General features: G+C 30.4%; 2 protein-coding genes and 1 long non-coding RNA gene across 5 annotated transcripts; 1 reads left to right on the top strand and 2 right to left on the bottom strand.

The window, feature by feature from the left end:
- Window positions 1-2,432: 2,432 nt before the first annotated feature.
- On the bottom strand, window positions 2,433-6,064 carry LOC111413568 (GRIP and coiled-coil domain-containing protein-like). Its single transcript, XM_023044592.2, has 6 exons — window positions 5,940-6,064; window positions 3,583-5,876; window positions 3,337-3,533; window positions 3,149-3,285; window positions 2,966-3,087; window positions 2,433-2,890 (listed from the first exon to the last, which is right to left on the bottom strand). Exons 2-6 carry the CDS (start codon window positions 5,754-5,756, stop codon window positions 2,671-2,673), a joined length of 2,850 nt encoding a protein of 949 aa, XP_022900360.2. The 5' UTR covers window positions 5,757-5,876; window positions 5,940-6,064; the 3' UTR covers window positions 2,433-2,670.
- A 343-nt stretch (window positions 6,065-6,407) lies between these two features.
- LOC111413527 (peptidyl-prolyl cis-trans isomerase G-like) lies at window positions 6,408-13,897 on the top strand. 2 transcript variants are annotated; one of them, XM_023044532.2, is made up of 7 exons: window positions 6,408-6,530; window positions 6,652-6,822; window positions 7,166-8,291; window positions 8,349-9,170; window positions 12,144-12,305; window positions 12,608-12,723; window positions 13,400-13,897. In XM_023044532.2, exons 1-7 carry the CDS (start codon window positions 6,507-6,509, stop codon window positions 13,403-13,405), a joined length of 2,427 nt encoding a protein of 808 aa, XP_022900300.2. In that variant the 5' UTR covers window positions 6,408-6,506; the 3' UTR covers window positions 13,406-13,897. The 2 variants fall into 2 exon arrangements, with proteins under 2 accessions (XP_022900300.2, XP_022900299.2); XM_023044531.2 differs by having other exon boundaries at window positions 12,608-13,897.
- Window positions 13,898-14,017: 120 nt separating this feature from the next.
- Window positions 14,018-17,267, bottom strand: LOC111413536 (uncharacterized). Of its 2 annotated transcripts, XR_011640420.1 has the most exons (5): window positions 17,030-17,267; window positions 15,984-16,360; window positions 14,672-15,929; window positions 14,440-14,607; window positions 14,021-14,377 (listed from the first exon to the last, which is right to left on the bottom strand). It is a non-coding gene; the product is annotated as an uncharacterized lncRNA (long non-coding RNA). The 2 variants fall into 2 exon arrangements; XR_011640419.1 differs by having other exon boundaries at window positions 14,018-14,377; window positions 14,440-15,929.
- Between the last annotated feature and the right edge of the window lie 1,986 nt (window positions 17,268-19,253).

The following is a 19,253-nucleotide window of genomic DNA, read 5'->3' as shown; positions in this document are numbered from 1 at the left end:
ACTCGACCGAGTTTGGGCTCGTTTTAAAGAGAATTTAATATAGATAACGAATACGATGTTGGTTTAATTAAATTCTGTTAAAATGAAAACAAAATGGCGGATAATATCGAATAAAATTAATTTGACGTTTACAAAGTGATCTTAGGTTTTATCTTAGTGCATAATCACGTGGGAAATTAAAAATCCTTTAATTTAAGTCCAAACACGACTAAATTATCTTAAAAAACACCGGAGATATTCCACATTTAATTTTGACATAACCTCAAAAAAGTGACAACCGGAAGTTGGTGGTGTTTGTTGGTTTTTAAGATAACTCGTCCGAGTTTGGGCTCATTTTAAAGGGAATTTAATGTAGATTACGAATACGATGTTAGATTAATCAAATTCGCTAGTAATAAAAACAAAATGAAGGATGATTTAAGAAAAATGATTCGATTTCAACGAAATTAAATTCGCCGGGTATTTTTAGATCTAAAAATAAAGAATTTTATTATTATTTAATTAAAATTATTAATCAAGATGGCGAAAAATATCAATTTGACGTTTACAAAGTGAGGTTAGGTTCTTTTTTATTCATAATCGGGTGGGGAATTACAAATCCTTTAAATCGAGTCCAAACACGACCCAATTGTCTTAAAAAACACCCGAGGTATCCAACATTTAATTTTGACATAACCTCAAAAAGGTGACAATCGGAAGTTTGTTGTCTTTTAAGATAACTCGACCGAGTTTAGGCTCGTTTTAAAGAGAATTTAATATAGATAACGAATACGATGTTGGTTTAATTAAATTCTGTTAAAATAAAGACAAAATGGCGGATAATATCGAATACAATTAATTTGACGTTTACAAAGTGAGGTTAGGTTTTATCTTTGTATATAATCACGTAGGAAATTAAAAATCCTTTAAATCGAGTCCAAACACGACCCAATTATCTTAAAAAACACCGGAGATATTCCACATTTAATTTTGACATAACCTCAAAAAAGTGACAACCGGAAGTTGGTGGTGTTTGTTGGTTTTTAAGATAACTCGTCCGAGTTTGGGCTCGTTTTAAAGGGAATTTAATGTAGATTACGAATACGATGTTAGATTAATTAAATTCGCTAGTAATAAAAACAAAATGAAGGATGATTTAAGAAAAATGATTCGATTTCAACGAAATTAAATTCGCCGGGTATTTTTAGATCTAAAAATAAAGAATTTTATTATTATTTAATTAAAATTATTAATCAAGATGGCGAAAAATATCAAACAATATCAATTTGACGTTTACAAAGTGAGGTTAGGTTCTTTCTTTTATTCATAATCGGGTGGGGAATTACAAATCCTTTAAATCGAGTCCAAACACGACCCAATTGTCTTAAAAAACACCCGAGATATCCAACATTTAATTTTGACATAACCTCAAAAAAGTGACAATCGGAAGTTTGTTGTCTTTTAAGATAACTCGACCGAGTTTGGGCTCGTTTTAAAGAGAATTTAATATAGATAACGAATACGATGTTGGTTTAATTAAATTCTGTTAAAATAAAGACAAAATGGCGGATAATATCGAATAAAATTTATTTGGCGTTTACAAAGTGAGGTTAGGTTTTATCTTAGTGCATAATCACGTAGGAAATTAAAAATCCTTTAAATCGAGTCTAAACACGACCCAATTATCTTAAAAAACACCGGAGATATTCCACGTTTAATTTTGACATAACCTCAAAAAGTGACAACCGGAAGTTGGTGGTGTTTGTTGGTTTTTAAGATAACTCGTCCGAGTTTGGGCTCATTTTAAAGGGAATTTAATGTAGATTACGAATACGATGTTGGTTTAATTAAATTCTGTCAAAATAAAGACAAAATGGCGGATAATTCAATGAAAAATGATTCGATCTTAACGAAATAAGTTTTTTAGAAGCTTAATTAAGCTTTTAGATCTAAAAATAAAGTTTTTCGTTATTATTTATAAGATGTCACTATATTGCATATTTTTATTGAATTAAAACTAGAACTAACACTAGACTTGGAACTAGCATTTTCTGGGGTGTACATTAACTTTATTGTATCACTGTATATAGATTTTTTTATAATTTTTATATATTTAGTAAAAAATTAAAAACAAATTGTTTACATAGCAACGCACAAACAACAATTAGATAATCAAATTGAGGTTAGGAAATGTGTGATGATCTTTTAGGCAATAAAAATGTAATTTAAAGTAACGAAAGATTATTTTCGAATTAATTTGACAGTTAAGGTTATGTCACTTACTCATCATAACCTATGGGTATTCGAAAAACTTGAAATTTTTGATTTTTTTTAATAATTTTAATATAATTAGTAAAAATTAAAAATAAATTGTTACCATAGCACTACAACAATTAGATAATCAAATTGAGGTTAGGAAATGTGTGATGATCTTTTAGGCAATAAAAGTGTAATTTAAAGTAACGAAAGATTTATTTTCCTAATAGAAAAAAAGAATTTATTTTTATCGATTTTACAAAATACTTTCTTAACCTATTCTATTTACAATTTAGTGTTATTTGTACACTTTCCTTAATTTTCTCCTTAAATTAAAAAAATCAATCTTTAAGGATTAAAAAATCATTTCTTTTTTAAATTAATTGCACAAAATAAATTAATTGCTCAAACTATATAACACAAAAACTATTCCAACTAAGTTTGTAGATCAAAATTCGTTAAAAAGTACGATTGAAAATGTGATACTTCCACCACATCAGATCGAATTTCAATCACGTGTTTATTTGATGGCATCAAATTCGAATGGGACGATAATTCGGCTATTATCTCATCACCCGTTTTTATATTCCAACAGATTAATCCGTTTTCAAACACCGCACCCAACATGTTATTATCCACACATAATCCTTTTAACCTAAAATTAATTAATTTGACGTTTAAAAAAATTTGACGTTTAAATTAATTTGACAGTTGAGGTTATGTTACTTACTCATCATAACCTATTGGTATTCGAAAAACTTGTAATCTTTTTGATTCTTTGCTGTAACCATTTACAGCAACTAACATTAATATCCTTTGAAAACTGTGGTATTGGACGAAAAATAATAACCCCTAATAATAAAATTAATTTAATTACGAATCAAAATGATTAATTAACGAATTAATTAATTACCCGATCTCGTTCTAACCACAATAACTTAGGATTTGCGTATTTTTGGTTTATTTCGACGGTTTCGAATACTTCCCCATATTCCAACTCCCATAAGATTAATATATTTTCGCCAAAACCGACGACGAAGTTTCCATAATCTAATTTTGTTACAATATTATTTAAAATTAACTCATTTTTATTTAATTTACCTCCCATGGTGTGTAAAGATCGTATATAATGATTAACTGAGGTCATCTCTAACACATTTAGCACAGCTTGATAATCAGGGGATAAAGTATAACAAGTTATGGTTGTTGTTAATGAAGAAGGTGAGTGATTTTCGACCCAACTCACGATGATTTTTCGTGAATTTCGAAGCACCACGTATTGAACATCCTCAATGTTCCTAAAATTACAACGTAAATAAAAGTAATAAAGAAACAAAAATGATTTACCCTTTTATATTAGCTAATTGTAATAATTTCTTATTTAATTCTTGTTGCGAATTGGTCCAAAAATAAACCGTCGCAAAAACATCCGCGAGCGGTAATTCCCGTTTTTCGGATTTGTGTTCTTTCGTCCATAATTCGATGTAAGCGCACGATTTGTTATCGAAATTAACAACGACTTGTCTCGATTCTTTACATTTCGTGTAATTATTATCTAAAGGTAATCTTTGAACGCTTCCTTTTGAGACCCACAAATTTTGAGCACCCAACATGTTCCCCAAAGGACTTTGCGTCCAAAATGAAACCAATTGTTCTTGAACTAAAACTAAATTATACCCTATATAATGCGCCCCTAAGACTTTTCCTTTCGCATAATCAATACGAATCGAGTTCGAAATATCGAAACAATCGTCGGTGTTTTCGTTTTTATTTGAATTTATTTTTTGTTCTAAAATAACGGGGATTTCTTTGTAACTTACAACGTCGGTTGATAATTCTGAGCTACTACTTGATTCGTTTAATAAAAATTCTTTGTTGAAGTGTTCATCTTCAGGGGATAATTTCATGTAATTGTGTTCTTCCCAACAATTATATGAGTTTTGGGATAAATCGATTATGTTGAAGGAATTTTTTGGGGGTGTTTGTTTATTTAATTTTTCAGGTTTAAAACTTAATTTTTTTAATGATGCGGGTGATATCGACGATATTGATTCATCCAAATTTTGCGTAGAATCAGGAATATAGGGTTCAATAGAACATGATATTTTTCTTCTCTTTTTTGGGGTTTTATCTTGATTGAAAGACAACGATCTTTGTACTTTTTTATATTCGATTTTTTCGTTTAATTCAGCCCCATTTTTTTTAGTTATTTCATCATCTATATCAAAACTATTTTTTAAATCTTTAGATAACCTCGAAATCATTAACAATCTCGCCGTTTTTGGCGAATATAACTTTCTAGGTTCACAAATTTCTTTTGTATCGTTTGGTTGAGCTAGAATTTGTTGTTTTTGAATTATTATTTTTGGCGAATCATTCTCAATTAATATATCTTTATCCATTCTAATTTTAGGCTCAACATTTTCATCTTTAATAATTTTAACCTTCTTTTTTATTTTTTTATTATTATTAATCCTTTCTTTATTCATTTTAATCTCACGTTTTTTCTTGATTTTTCTCACCTCCTTTTTATTAAATCGAATTAATTTCTCCAACTTTTTTCTTTTAATATCTCTAATTTTCCTTTCATTTAAAGTAAGCGACTTAATCCCCACATTATTTAAATTAACACAGCTTCTTAGTGACTTAATTTTTTTAATTTTTTCTTTTAATGCTAAAGATTTTATCGTGACATCATTCAAATTAATACAACTTCTCAATGACTTCCTATATTTTTGATTAATTTTCACATCTTTCTTTTTATTCTTCTTTAACAATCTCTTTTTAACATTATTATTATTCTTATTTTCATTTTCCAACCTTTCTTTTATATCTCTCCCATACACATCAATAATTATTTCATCAAAATCTTGAATTTTCCTCAAAACATCATCAGGAATTGCATCAATTTTAAACTGAAACCTCTCAGATAAATCAAAACTTTCTTTAACATCCAATCCAAGCTCAACAAAAGACTTTTTCTCCAAACTCTCCTTAAATTCCTCCAAAAGATTTTGTTCCATCCTCTTTTTCTCACTCATTATCTTTAAATTTTTCACCCTATTCGACCGGCGATTTTGTATAGCACTTACAGTCTTCTTATCCGTGTTATTCATGTTCATTAATTGTAAATATGAGCATAATTCGTTCTTTTTTTGAGATTCCGGGCTCAAAGGAATATCAATTAATAACTGTTTATTTAAATTTTCATCCATTTTTGGTGAGTTACAATCGCGAAAGTTATGGCGGACCAAAATGCTACGTTTTTGCTCATTATCCGAACGCTCGAAATTAAAATATTCCATCTTTTCGTTGCATACTTTCAATGAGTCCATCCATGCTCCAATTTTAACGTTCGTTTCGCAAATATCCTTGCTATTTTCATTAGAAAACCCCCAAAAGTCGTCTTCTCGGTCGTCTAAAGCCTCAGGAGACAGCTTTTCTCTATGAAATAAAGTTCCGTTTGCTTCAAAGCTTTCAAAGACTCCCAGGGGGAACTCATTCTTCCCCATTGATTCCATCGTTAAACTTAACTCATTCTCTTATTTAAACACACGTAGAAAAACTTTTTTTTGTGGTATTTCTCAGATCCAGAAGAATAAACAAGGTTAGGATTTTCTTGCACTTCAAAGTCAAGCGCTCTACGGGAGACATATGTTAACTTGGATCGCTATTTTGTTATTATAATTCAAAACGGCACTCACCTCAACAATTTATTTAATTTTTTTTATTACTTTTTATACGCTTTTTTCCTACAAATTAATCTTAAGCACCGAATATGCGGACATTTACCAACAAACATTAGCCAAGTAACAAACCTCTTTTCACTACTCGAATATAGATGGCGCTGCAGATTTATTTTAATTTACAATTATTTACAAAGACATTATTTATTAATTCAAATAGATGCATTAATTACTTACAACATACACTTTTTAATTAATTCTTTATTGTTTAAAACATTATTATTAACAATTTCATTGTGCCATCTATGCGTCATTAACTAACAAGAATGGTGATAAATAATTTCTTTATAATTTTATTTTATATCTTAAATAACAAATTAATGAGTAATTTTAGATATATAAACATTAAAGTTATAAATTAAATCATTATTTATAAAAATTAAATCTAGGGATATTTAATTGAAAATGACGTCAGCGCTACATCTGTCATACGGTCATTTACACAACCAAACGTACGCCATTTTTTAGTGTTGTTTGTCAAATAAGCCAGCAAAGTAAATCATCGAGGTTTTAAAGAATTTCGGGATGCCGATGGAATTAAAAGAGGAGGTACGTTTTATTTACTCCAATATTATTCATTTCCGATTAAATTAAGCCTAATAAAGCCGCGATCGTTTAGTTTTGCACCTTATGGTGATTAATGCAGTTGTTGTTTATTTTTGTTCTTCAGGTCAATGTTAAGTCGGAGGACGAAGAAGATGAACTGGAGAAATTACGACTCGTCGCTTTGCAATCCTTAAAAAAGCCGGCACCGATTAATAATTTCAAACCTTCCGTTCAAGGTGGTAATATTAATAATACGAATAATAATAAACGGAGGAATTTTGTGAGGAACAGAAATGTAAGTATTATGTTAGAGTTCGTGGAATTCAAGATTTTTCGAATAATTTAAAGAATAATAAATAAAATAATAAATTATTTATTGTTGTGATATAGCGCCATCTTTCGGTTGACATGGCAATGTATAAAGACAACCTAATTTTTTTTTGTTAATTAGGGTTAATTAGGATTAAAAACACCAATCTTATTTTAATCAAAGTATAACGTTAGAGGTGATGAAATTAAAGATATTTCGAATAATTTAAAGAAAAATAAAAAGTTATTTATTGATGTGATGTGGCGCCATCTTTTAATTGACATGACAATGACATAACCTAAAAAAAAATTTTTTTTTGTTAATTTAGGGTCAATTTAGGATTAAAAACACTAATCTTATTTCAATTCCAACGATTGATGATAACCCTCAAAGAAATCAAGATGTTAAAACAAATTCGTTCACTAAATTAATTTTACCTCAAGATCGTTACAGCAACGTAAAAAAGGGGGATGAAAAAACGGAGTCATCGAGTAAATTTGATCGATACGATAACTCGGATAAATCGGAGAGTGAAACCGATTACCGAACTGATTCTGAAACGGAAAATGAATCTCCCGGTAAATTGGAACGTGCGGATAGTTTAGAGGCTTTAATGCAAGAATTAGAGAATGAAATCCAAGGGAATTCGCAAACGAAAAGCGATGAGGTTAAAAAGAAGATTAAGAAGCGCAAAAAACGGTTGGAAGTAGAAGTTAAAGATGAAGTGCCTGAGATTGTAAAGTTGGAAGTGAACCAAGAAACGTTTACAAGTGAAGATGTCAAAATTGAGATTGAAAAGGAAGTTAAAATTACGAAGGAAATTGAAACTAAACCTAATTTAGTTCCTCCTGTTGTTGAAGATTTATTTCCACAAAAACGATCTCCTCCATTACAAAGAAATCGGAGACCTTTTCAAAAATTTGATCAAAAAATTCGAAAACCGCGTCAACCTTACAATAATCATAGTCAGTACACACCTGGTCCTTTAAATTATCAGGTTCCACCTCCATATAATCCTCCCCATTTATATAACCCCCTCCAATATCCCCCAGCGCCGATTATTACCCCACAAATCCATCCTAACCTCCAAATTCCGCAACAACAAAACGTCCCTCCTGATTTACATCACCGAATGTTTTATGAGAGGCCCCTTTCACCATTAAAATTAAACACTGATGATGTGTTAACGATCGCTAGGGCCCCGTTATCGCCGAGAAGTGCCGCTTTTGTGCTTCAAAATAGGGATGCGATCGAACGTAGGAAGAAAAGTCCGCGGAGGAGTTATTCGAGGAGTCCTTCCCCGAGGTATCATCGATCTAAATCTAAGTCGAGGTCGAGGACGCCTTTGAAAGATGAAAGGAGGATAACCCCAGTGAAGGAGATTAGGAAAAGATCACCTCTTAGGAGGAGAAGTGCTGAAAGAAGGAGTCCAGAAAACTTAAAAAAGAAATTAGGTAAAAAATGTTTGATTTTGTTAAATAAATAATTATTAATAATGATGTTTTTGTTAGTTAAAGAAAGATTGGGTAATAAAAAGAAACGAAGTAGAAGTTTATCCCCAGCTGTAACAAATAAAATACAAAAAATTGAAGAAAAACTTGAAGAAAAGCTTGATCCCGTTTTAGAAGCGCGTAAAAGAAAATTTGAAACGAACGGAATTAAAAATAAAGAAGGAATAATCAGGTTAAGACCAAAACAAGAAGATGACATCATCAAAATGGAGCCCCCTAAAACGGAAAACATCAAAATAGAAGATGAGAAGGTCGCTGAAAATCCCACCGAAAACATCCTTCCAAAAGAAGAAGATTCCCCAGAACCCCACGACACCATCGAAGACGATCTAGAAGAAAATTTCGAAGACATATTAAACCCAAAAGTCGACGATATCTTTTCGGACGAAGAAACCGACTCGGAAAACGAAGGAAGATTCAAAAATTCCATCAACAACGAGAAAAAATCGAACGTTCGCGTCGTCCCTTTCAGTAAATTGTTAGATTCAAAACCGAAATCGATTCCTTTAGAACGAACGAGAACGTCGTTACGAAATCGCGATAATCATAAAGTTAAGGGCGACCACAAAGAACGTTTGACGACGCGAAAAGTTAAAACGGAGAGAAAGGAGAAATTGGTGCCGACCATTGAAAGTAAAAAGATTGAAATTAAGATTCGCAATCCGTCGAAATATGAAACGACGAGTAAATATGATGTTAAGAATGAAAAGGAGAGGCCTTCGCGGAAAGTCGAAGTTGCTAAAAAGGAGGAAAATAATGAGTTAAATGCTAAAGTTGATTTGGAAGATGACGAAAATGGTTTTAGTAATCAAAAATGTGATTGTAAGTAATATATTTAAAGAGTACTCTTTTTTACATCTTTTCTTTCGTTGTGTATCCTGTAGATGTCTGCCTCTTATCTATAAAATCGTACAAAGCCTTAATATTTAACTCTTTCCTTATGTCTTTAGAATTGTAGTTGCTTTAGAAGTCATTTGGACAAATTAACATTGATTTAAAATGAAAGGTGTGTGAAAAATGTGAAAGAGTGTATTTTTTTCAAAGTTGAGAGTGGTAATTCATCTTCAGCATCATACTCTTCATTACTTAACATTCGGGTTTAGTCGCAAAAAAAACTTTCAGTTAATGTCAGCTTTAATTTTATTATTATATTCGTCATCTTCATAAAAAACCCTTTAAAATGAGTCCAAACTCGACATATTTAACTTTAATATTAACGGAGATACAATCACTTCCGGTTTGAAACGTCAACGTCAATTTTGATATATTTGTAATATTCATTAAAAATCCTTTAAAATGAGTACAAACACGACATATATATCTTCAATATTAATGAAGTTATGGTCAACTTCCGGTTAAGAATGTCAATGTCATTTTGACATATTCTTAATTTTTATACAATGTCTTAAAATTTGTCACAGAAACAAAAATATAATAAAAAAAATCAAAAATTAAGGTTGGTATTAATATTTAAAAATTAAATTGCTACCTTCATTGTTGCTAACTTCGGGTTAAATGTTTTTTATTCTAATTTTTTTGTTTTTTGAAATAAGTGCGTCTTGTTTGGACTCATTTTAAAGGTTTTTTATAATAAAGAATACATCATGAAAGAACACCATGAAGTTGTCCATGTCTATTATATGATAACTAACTTCAAGTTTAAAATGTCAACCTCAATTTTGACATATTTGTAATCTTCATTAAAAATCCTTTAAAATGAGTACAAACACGACACATTTATCATCAATATTAATGAAGTTATGGTCAACTTCCGGTTAAGAATGTCAACGTCAATTTTGACATATTCGTGAAAAATCCTTTAAAATGAGTCCAAACATGATACGTTTAATTCCAATATTACTCGAGATATAAGCAACTTCCGATTTGAAATGTCAATGTCATTTTGACAGTTTCTTAATTTTTATAAAATGTCTTAAAATTTGTCACAAACAAAAATATAATTAAAAAAAATCAATAATTAAGGTTGGTATTAATATTTAAAAATTAAATTGCTACCTTCATTGTTGCTAACTTCGGGTTAAATGTTTTTTATTCTAACTTTTTTGTTTTTTGAGATAAGTGCGTCTTGTTTGGACTCATTTTAAAGGTTTTTTATAATAAAGAATACATCATGAAAGAACACCGTGAAGTTGTCCATGTCTATTATATGATAACTAACTTCAAGTTTAAAATGTCAACCTCAATTTTGACATATTTGTAATCTTCATTAAAAATCCTTTAAAATGAGTACAAACACGACATATTTATCTCCAATATTAATGAAGTTATGGTCAACTTCCGGTTAAGAATGTCAACGTCAATTTTGACATATTCGTGAAAATCCTTTAAAATGAGTCCAAACATGATACGTTTAATTCCACTATTACTCGAGATATAAGCAACTTCCGATTTGAAATGTCAATGTCATTTTGACAGTTTCTTAATTTTTATAAAATGTTTTAAAATTTGTCACAGAAACAAAAATATAATAAAAAAAAATCAAAAATTAAGGTTGGTATTAATATTTAAAAATCTTCATAGTTGCTAACTTCGGGTTTAATGTTTTTTATTCTAATTTTTTTGTTTTTTGAGATAAGTGCGTCTTGTTTGGACTTATTTTAAAGGTTTTTTATAATAAAGAATACATCATGAAAGAACACCATGAAGTTGTCCATGTCTATTATATGATAACTAACTTCAAGTTTAAAATGTCAACCTCAATTTTGACATATTTGTAATATTCATTAAAAATCCTTTAAAATGAGTACAAACACGACATATTTATCTCCAATATTAATGAAGTTATGGTCAACTTCCGGTTAAGAATGTCAATGTCATTTTGACATATTCTTAATTTTTATATAATGTCTTAAAATTTGTCACAGAAACAAAAATATAATAAAAAAAAATCAAAAATTAAGGTTGGTATTAATATTTAAAAATTAAATTGCTATCTTCATTGTTGCTAACTTCGGGTTAAATGTTTTTTATTCTAATTTTTTTGTTTTTTGAGATAAGTGCGTCTTGTTTGGACTCATTTTAAAGGTTTTTTATAATAAAGAATACATCATGAAAAAACACCATGAAGTTGTCCATGTTTATTATATGATAACTAACTTCAAGTTTAAAATGTCAACCTCAATTTTGACATATTTGTAATCTTCATTAAAAATCCTTTAAAATGAGTACAAACACGACATATTTATCTTCAATATTAATGAAGTTATGGTCAACTTCCGGTTAAGAATGTCAATGTCATTTTGATATATTCTTAATTTTTATAAAATGTCTTAAAATTTGTCACAGAAACAAAAATATAATAAAAAAAAATCAAAAATTAAGGTTGGTATTAATATTTAAAAATCTTCATTGTTGCTAACTTCGGGTTAAATGTTTTTTATTCTAACTTTTTTGTTTTTTGAGATAAGTGCGTCTTGTTTGGACTCATTTTAAAGGGTTTTTAATGAAGATGATAAATATGTCAAAACTGACGTTGACGTTTCAAACCGGAAGTGATTGTATCTCCGTTAATATTAAAGTTAAATATGTCGAGTTTGGACTCATTTTAAAGGTTATTTTATGAAGATTACGAATATAATAATAAAATTAAAACTCTCAGGATTTGCTCTTAATCCTCTTTCCTTTTTCTATCCTTTCCAGCTTATTTTAACCTCATTTATCACTTGGTTCATACTTCCTTTTGTATTCTTTTATTTTCCTGGTGGCGCAGATGTAACTTCGAACTCAAAGTCTAATAAGTTAGAATTAAAATTAAAAAAAAATTTTTTGTTTTAGCTGGAGATTTACGTGCTCAATTAAGTAGGAAAAGGGCTGAACGTCAAAGTAGATTACCAACCGTCGAGAATGTGCCATCGAGATTATTACAAAACGCCCTGCAAGGTGCTGTCTTTAAAAAGCAGAAAAAAATTAAATCGGAAAATGAAACAGCACCTAAAGGTATTAAATTTTTTTTTTTTAAAACCCCTTTTTCCAATTTCCTTTTTCATCTCCTTGATTTTGGTAATGAGTAGAATACGCGGCTGTTAAACGTACCGCGAAGATCGCAAGCGTTACATTTGTAAAGGTTAGAAACGTCCGGTTAAGATGTAACGAAAGAAAAGTAAGATTTTTGCGATCGGATCTCGTCGAAGAATGTTCAGGTAACATAGAGTTGTTGGAGCCCTTTTTTCCTCGTTATTATTAATTCATTTTGCTATTTATGAGATTTTATTAAAGTTTGTATTTATTTGTGATGAAAGATGGAAAAATGCCGATACATTTGAGGCTTGGAATCGCTTCTGGAGGCGGAGAGGGTCCCCAAGAGACGGTCAAACCGAAAAAGGTCCAAGGAAAGAGTAAGGGCCGTGCCGATCAGGTATTATATCCAAAAATTATCAAATACCTCCTTGATTTTCAAACTTTGTACAAAGCCATTTTTATTGGTTTTGTTTGATTTAACAAAAAAGATTTAGTTTAATGAGTGAATCTTAATTATGCATGTTTATTTGAATGATTTAAACGAAACGAATGAATGATTTCTTATTTATTTCATTCACAAATGTTGTAAAAAACCCGTAGTGACCTTTTAATTTCAATTTTATTAAATGGTGAGTAAAAATAAAAATAAAAGAAAACGGGTTAAAAATTAATTTCCAGGGAAACTCTTTCTAGATATAGTTTAAAATGAAAAAGACGTGTAACGTGTGCGTTTTCTATACTCGATTAATTTAAAAAAAAACAACTTAAAAATGAACGAAATAATAGTAGAGTAAGCGCACACTAAAAGTGATTAAAAACGATCTCGTTATTAAAAAAAAATACGTTGTATAAAACCGATATGCGCAAAATATTGTTCGGAAAACGGAAATAATGTTCGTTTATTTTTCATTTTTAATTAATTTAAAGTTTAAAATTTTGTTGTAATATTTGCGCCCCCGTTTTTGTATAAGTTTTATTTTTGGTGTGAAAAGATGCTCGCCATCCGCAAACACGGCTGCTGAGAAAGGCAAAAAGGAATTTTAATTGAGAAATGTTGTTTTGGAAAACCATAGGTGTAACAGCGCCCCAGAGTATGGAGATATTTACAAAAAAAAAAGCTTAAAACAAAATAATTAAAATAAAAGAGGAAGAAAACAACACCCACATTCACAGCCAATGATGATGATCAAAACAGCACGATGTCTTGGAAAAAAACAACTAGCCACCAAGTTTATCGAATAGTTAATTATTTAAGATTGCGTTAATTTAATTAAGTTTTGTGTAATGTATGAGCCAATGTGTTAAAAAAAAGATTTATAAAAGTTGTGAATTAAAAAAAAAATAAGCGAAAAAATACATAAGCAATTAATTAATTAAACAGTAGGAAGTAATATATTTTATTGTATATTTTTAAGGATAATAATGTTTTTTTCTTCTCTCCTCTTAAGATTAAAGTAAACATTGTGTACATAGTGTATTTTTTTGTATATAATAATAACTAATTTCAATTTTAAACTATTTATTACGTACTTTTTTGTTTGTAAATAATAAAAATATTCAAAAAAACTTAATTATTAATTAATATTTCTTTTTAATACATAACCTCAAATTTTTTGACAGCTACAATTTTTATTTATAATTTAATCTTAAGATTAATTAATATTAATTAATTTATTCAATTTTCACTAATAATGTAGCTTAAATTTGTAAAAACATTAATTATTTCATCCGAGATAACCGTAGAAAATAAGCATAGAAAAATTGAACGCATGTGGCGCCATCTGTTGGGGATATTTTGCAATTATTCAGCGAAGAACCGAACCACTAGAATACAGGTGGATTGGGTTTATATATAAAAGCTCCAACCACAGAATAACTGTTTGGAAAGTGGTTTTCAATCACTATGTGGCTTCAATTAACGTTCCGACTGGTTGGGAATTCCTCAGATGCAATTACCTATGGCAATTACACCTGTCAAATAATCCCGTCACATTTGAATATCACGGCGTCATAATATAGCTATAACATCTATAACGTTAGCTGAAACAAAGCTATAATATCAATTATAATCTAATTATTTAATCATACCATTATTACTTCATTATACTCTTACCAAAAAATCACTTTAAAATGACGTTTTCCTCTGTCATCTGTGTTTCAACTTTTTAAAAGCTGAAGTTAGCGTCAAATTTAAAAATATAACACGAATGGGAATCTATACTTTTTAAATTAAAAGAATGATACTGGTAATAATTGTTATTGCTGCCTCTCATCATTTCCACTATTAATAATAAAATTTTTAGTTTAATTAAATTATTTCAGTATAGACGCTAATGCCATCTTACGGTGGGATTTCGACATACAATCAGTCCCAAGTTCTCCTCTCGTTGAATTTTTACCATTAAATAATTCGCGTCTCTTGATGATTGATTTTATCGAATCTTCTTTAATTAATCTTATTCTAACGTATAATTAAGTAATTTTTGTGATGTGAAACTCGAAATTGATCAAATATCCTGCTTAAGCAAGAATTCCAGAGAAGCCGAGCAACCTAACCTACAAAAACAGGTAAGTTTTAAATTTTTTAATCAATTAAGTTAAATAAGAGCAATTTCAATAAAATAAACGTAAATAATCGGTTTCTTCAATTATGATTATCTCAAATGATTCAAAATAACGTTTTTGGTTTAATGTTAAAAACTAAATTTAAATTTATTTTTGTAATGTTTAACTTCACACCAAACCAGCGTTGCCAACCAAATGTCGGTAGAATCAGTGGTAAAAAAATCGGTAGGTTTAAATACAAAGTCAAAAAATATTGTTTCGTAAAAGTTTATAAATGAATTTATAAACATTCCATATCTTCCGCATCAGAACATTATACGGTTCTCGTGCGTCAATATCGAGAAAAGTATGAAAATATGTGAAAGTTTGATGAATTGGTTACTTTTTTAAGTTATTAAAGGTAGGAATCGCAACTTAATTTTAATAATATGTGTTACATATAGGATTCAAGTAAAATAGTTTAGACGTTTACATATAAAAGTGATATAATTAAAAGGAAATAAAATATTACAGGTTAAATCATTTTTAGCGCCATCTAGCGGCGAATAGAGGTAACTAATAGAGAAATTTACAGTAACCTACAATTCAAGTCAGATTTACTTTAATTTTATTAACACTAATTATTATATTATTTTTTGTAATAAAATCGTGAGGCACATGTAAGATAAAATTAACATTACATTTACGAAACACATTGATTTGCTCCCAACCGTAAATTTATTCATGAAACAGCCATAAAAATCAAAACATATTTTAATAAATGATAAAGCAGAGATCATGTATCACTGACATCTTCAGATAGAACATTCTCTGCTAGATGCTTTATGATGTTCTCCAGGGATGCAACCCTTTTTTCCAATCTTGTTACTTTTGATCTTAAACATTTAATTAGTCGCGTTTTCTTTTGTACCTCGGCTTGTGCTAAAGCCACTGCCCTTTTGGCTCTTCGAGGAGTTTCCAAATCAGCAGATGTTATTTCGCCAATATAACGAGGAGAGTGGACTCTTCTTTTCTTGGGAGTGTGTGGTAATGTTTCGTCTAAAAAAGTATTAATCTAAGACATAATTATTTATAAGACAATACAATACACACCCAATTCAGTATCCACACTTTCTGTTAATTGTGGTTCAGCAGGAAATAATTGCTGCTGTATTAATAATGTTGCAGCTATTGTTTGTACAGTAACTGGCGACGGTACTACTCTTTCTGGCAATTTTGTAACCTCATTTTCTGTCGATACAGAAGCTGCGACCATAGATTCACATTTTATGAGTCTATTTGGCACAGATACAGATGGAACTCTACTAGATTTTAACTTTAATACTCCGCCAAATTTCTTGGCATTTGGGTCAATATAATCTTCAGGTAGAAAATGATTTGAACATATCAAAAGGTTAGAAACCTTATCTTTGTCATCGTAATTACATACTTGTTTCCACAAAGCAAGGTTAACATCATCTTTTGGAAAACTGCAATAATATTGATGGTGTTACCTTTCATAACACTTTTTAATGCAATAAAATAAATAAAATAGGGTTTATTTTTATAGGAAACTATACATGGTGATTCTCTACCAGACTGACAAACTTCAGTAAGTGATTCTTTGTCAAAAATTAAGGTTAGGGCAAGATTAAAAACATATATATGGTTCATAATAGAAACTGGCCTTTTTGTTCTTACTGATTAACCAGAAGTGTCATTTTTTTTCTATAATACCTGTCAAATTGTAAAGTTGGCAAAATTAACAGGGAGTTTTGTTTTATCACGTTTTCAAATAAATATGTCACTCTGACGTTTGAGCTTTCGTTATTCAAAAAGAAAAGGTGAATAAAAAATGTTGTGGGGTGCTTATTTGCATTTATTTACCAAGAAAAGGTTTTTACAACAAATATGTACTTCGTTAAAATCGTATTTATTTAAAAATTTATTAGTATTTTAACCTCAACTATTTAGTTATTGAAAACGTTACTAAAAATCAGGAAAACAATATAAATTTTATAAGGGTCCTAGATAATACCAACACAAACCCTAAAAAATGTACATTGACAAGTATTATAGAAAAAAAAACGAATTATATAGATCCTTTTGTGTTAAATCAATGTATCAAATCTGTTTAATGTAAGAATTAATTTACTTACCCATGTAACGTTACTGGACGACCCTTTCCACATATACAGCACCGGCGCTTCTTAGTCATTGCTTACACTTACACGCAATTGAAAGAAAGATACACTAACATTAATGTGATGATGAAAATCAGCTGTTATTGTGTTTGAATCTACCGTACCAACTGTATAATAAATAGCGTGTTCACGCATGCCTTTTGGGTAGAATTTACAAAACAGAGACAGACATGTGTTGCTGCTCTAGTCAGCGATATAGGGACAGTATATACAGGTGTCCCGCAACGATTGTACAATAGTTCAAAGTTTCACTTTCATAGGTTGATCAATTGTTAACATCATTAGTTGTAACGATTTAGATGCAGAATTGTATGATTACCATGGTTAAAAGAGATGTTAAATAAATAATAAGTTAATATTAAGATTCTTTAAAAAATTCTTCAACCGACATAAAAACAGGGAATATTTAAGAATGATGTCAAAAAGCATGCTATAACAAAATTTTTAGAACAAAAGTTGTAGCAAATTTTATTGTTAACATTACTGCTCTTAGATACATCAATATCGAGATAGCATCTACTCTTCTGCTAAAAATATTTAGTCCTTGTAAACAATATCCAATTTTCTGCAAGTACTTTATAGAGTTTTGGGGGATGTATCTAGTCTTCTGCCAGCAGTAACTTGTTTTCTGTAGGCCAATTTAGTTTATTGAAAAGAGTAGTTGTTTCTATTTGCAAGATTTATTATTTTTCCGGAAGCATCTATTTCCAGATGTTCTACCAGCAGGTTTTATTCTTCTGTAAGTTGTATTTAATATTCTACAAGCAGTTATACCTTCTATGTTCAGCATTTAGTTTTTTGCGGTTCATCGAATGTTTTGTCTGCAATATTTTTTTACAATATTTAATATTTTTCCAGCATATTGAACTAAAGCCGCTTGCGACCAAGGCAGTACATTGTTTGACACCAGTCTTGTATTAATATGGCATTAACTGTAGTGCTTAGATTGAAATGTACGATTTCACTGTATTAAGCCGAGGCCGCTTGCGGCCGAGGCAGTAGGTTATTTAACACTAGTCTTGTGTTGATATGGTATTAAGTAAAAGGCTCCGATCGAAAGTAACCTAAGCTTAATACACTCAAATATACGATTTTAGTGTAGTAAGCCGAGGTCGCTTGCGGCCGAGGCAGTACATTATTTAACACCAGTCTTGTGTTGATATGATATTAAGTGTAGCGCCTTGATCGCAAGCAACCTTAATTTAATACACTGAAATATACGATTTTAGTGTACTGTGCCGAGGTCGCTTGCGGTCGAGGCAGTATGTTATTTAACACCAGTTTTGTGTTGATATGGTATTAAGTATAGGGCCTCGATCACAAGCAACCTCAGCTTAATACACTGAAATATACGATTTTAGTGTATTAAGCCGAGGTCGCTTGCGGCCGAGGCAGTACGTTATTTAACACCAGTTTTGTGTTGATATGGTATTAAGTGTAGCGTCTCGATCGCAAGCAACCTCAGTTTAATACACTGAAATATACGGTTTTAGTGTATTAAGCCGAGGTCGCTTGCGGCCGAGGCAGTACATTATTTAACACCAGTCTTGTATTGATATGGTATTAAGTGTAGCGTCTCGATCGCAAGCAACCTCAGTTTAATACACTGAAATATACGATTTTAGTGTACTGAGCCGAGGTCGCTTGCGGCCGAGGCAGTATGTTATTTAACACCAGTTTTGAATTGATATGGTATTAAGTATAGGGCCTCGATCACAAGCAACCTCAGCTTAATACACTGAAATATACGATTTTAGTGATTAAGCCGAGGTCGCTTGCGGCCGAGGCTGTACGTTATTTAACACCAGTTTTGTGTTGATATGGTATTAAGTATAGGGCCTCGATCACAAGCAACCTCAGCTTAATACACTGAAATATACGATTTTAGTATATTAAGCCGAGGTCGCTTGCGGCCGAGGCAGTACATTATTTAACACCAGTTTTGTGTTGATATGGTTTTAAGTGTAGCGCCTCGATCGCAAGCAACCTCAGTTTAATACACTGAAATATACGATATTAGTGTATTAAGCCGAGGTCGCTTGCGGCCGAGGCAGTACATTATTTAACACCAGTCTTGTGTTGATATGATATTAAGTGTAGCGCCTCGATCGCAAGCAACCTCAGTTTAATACACTGAAATATACGATTTTAGTGTACTGAGCCGAGGTCGCTTGCGGCC

Source organism: Onthophagus taurus, chromosome 5, assembly GCF_036711975.1.
Source record: "Onthophagus taurus isolate NC chromosome 5, IU_Otau_3.0, whole genome shotgun sequence".
Taxonomy (NCBI): Eukaryota; Metazoa; Arthropoda; class Insecta; order Coleoptera; family Scarabaeidae; genus Onthophagus; species Onthophagus taurus.
This window is presented reverse-complemented; position numbering and strand designations above follow the sequence as displayed.

Coding starts and splice junctions, on each gene's coding strand:
- LOC111413527 (XM_023044531.2), top strand. CDS start 6,507: ATGCCGATGGAATTAAAAGAGGAG. Junction 6,823..7,165: donor ATTTTGTGAGGAACAGAAAT/GTAAGTATTATG, acceptor TTGTTAATTTAG/GGTCAATTTAGGATTAAAAA. Junction 8,292..8,348: donor AAACTTAAAAAAGAAATTAG/GTAAAAAATGTT, acceptor TGTTTTTGTTAG/TTAAAGAAAGATTGGGTAAT.
- LOC111413568 (XM_023044592.2), bottom strand. CDS start 5,756: ATGGAATCAATGGGGAAGAATGAGTTCCCCCTGGGAGTCTTTGAAAGC. Junction 3,286..3,336: donor ATCTTTACACACCATGGGAG/GTAAATTAAATA, acceptor TAACAAAATTAG/ATTATGGAAACTTCGTCGTC. Junction 3,088..3,148: donor TGTGGTTAGAACGAGATCGG/GTAATTAATTAA, acceptor TTTTATTATTAG/GGGTTATTATTTTTCGTCCA.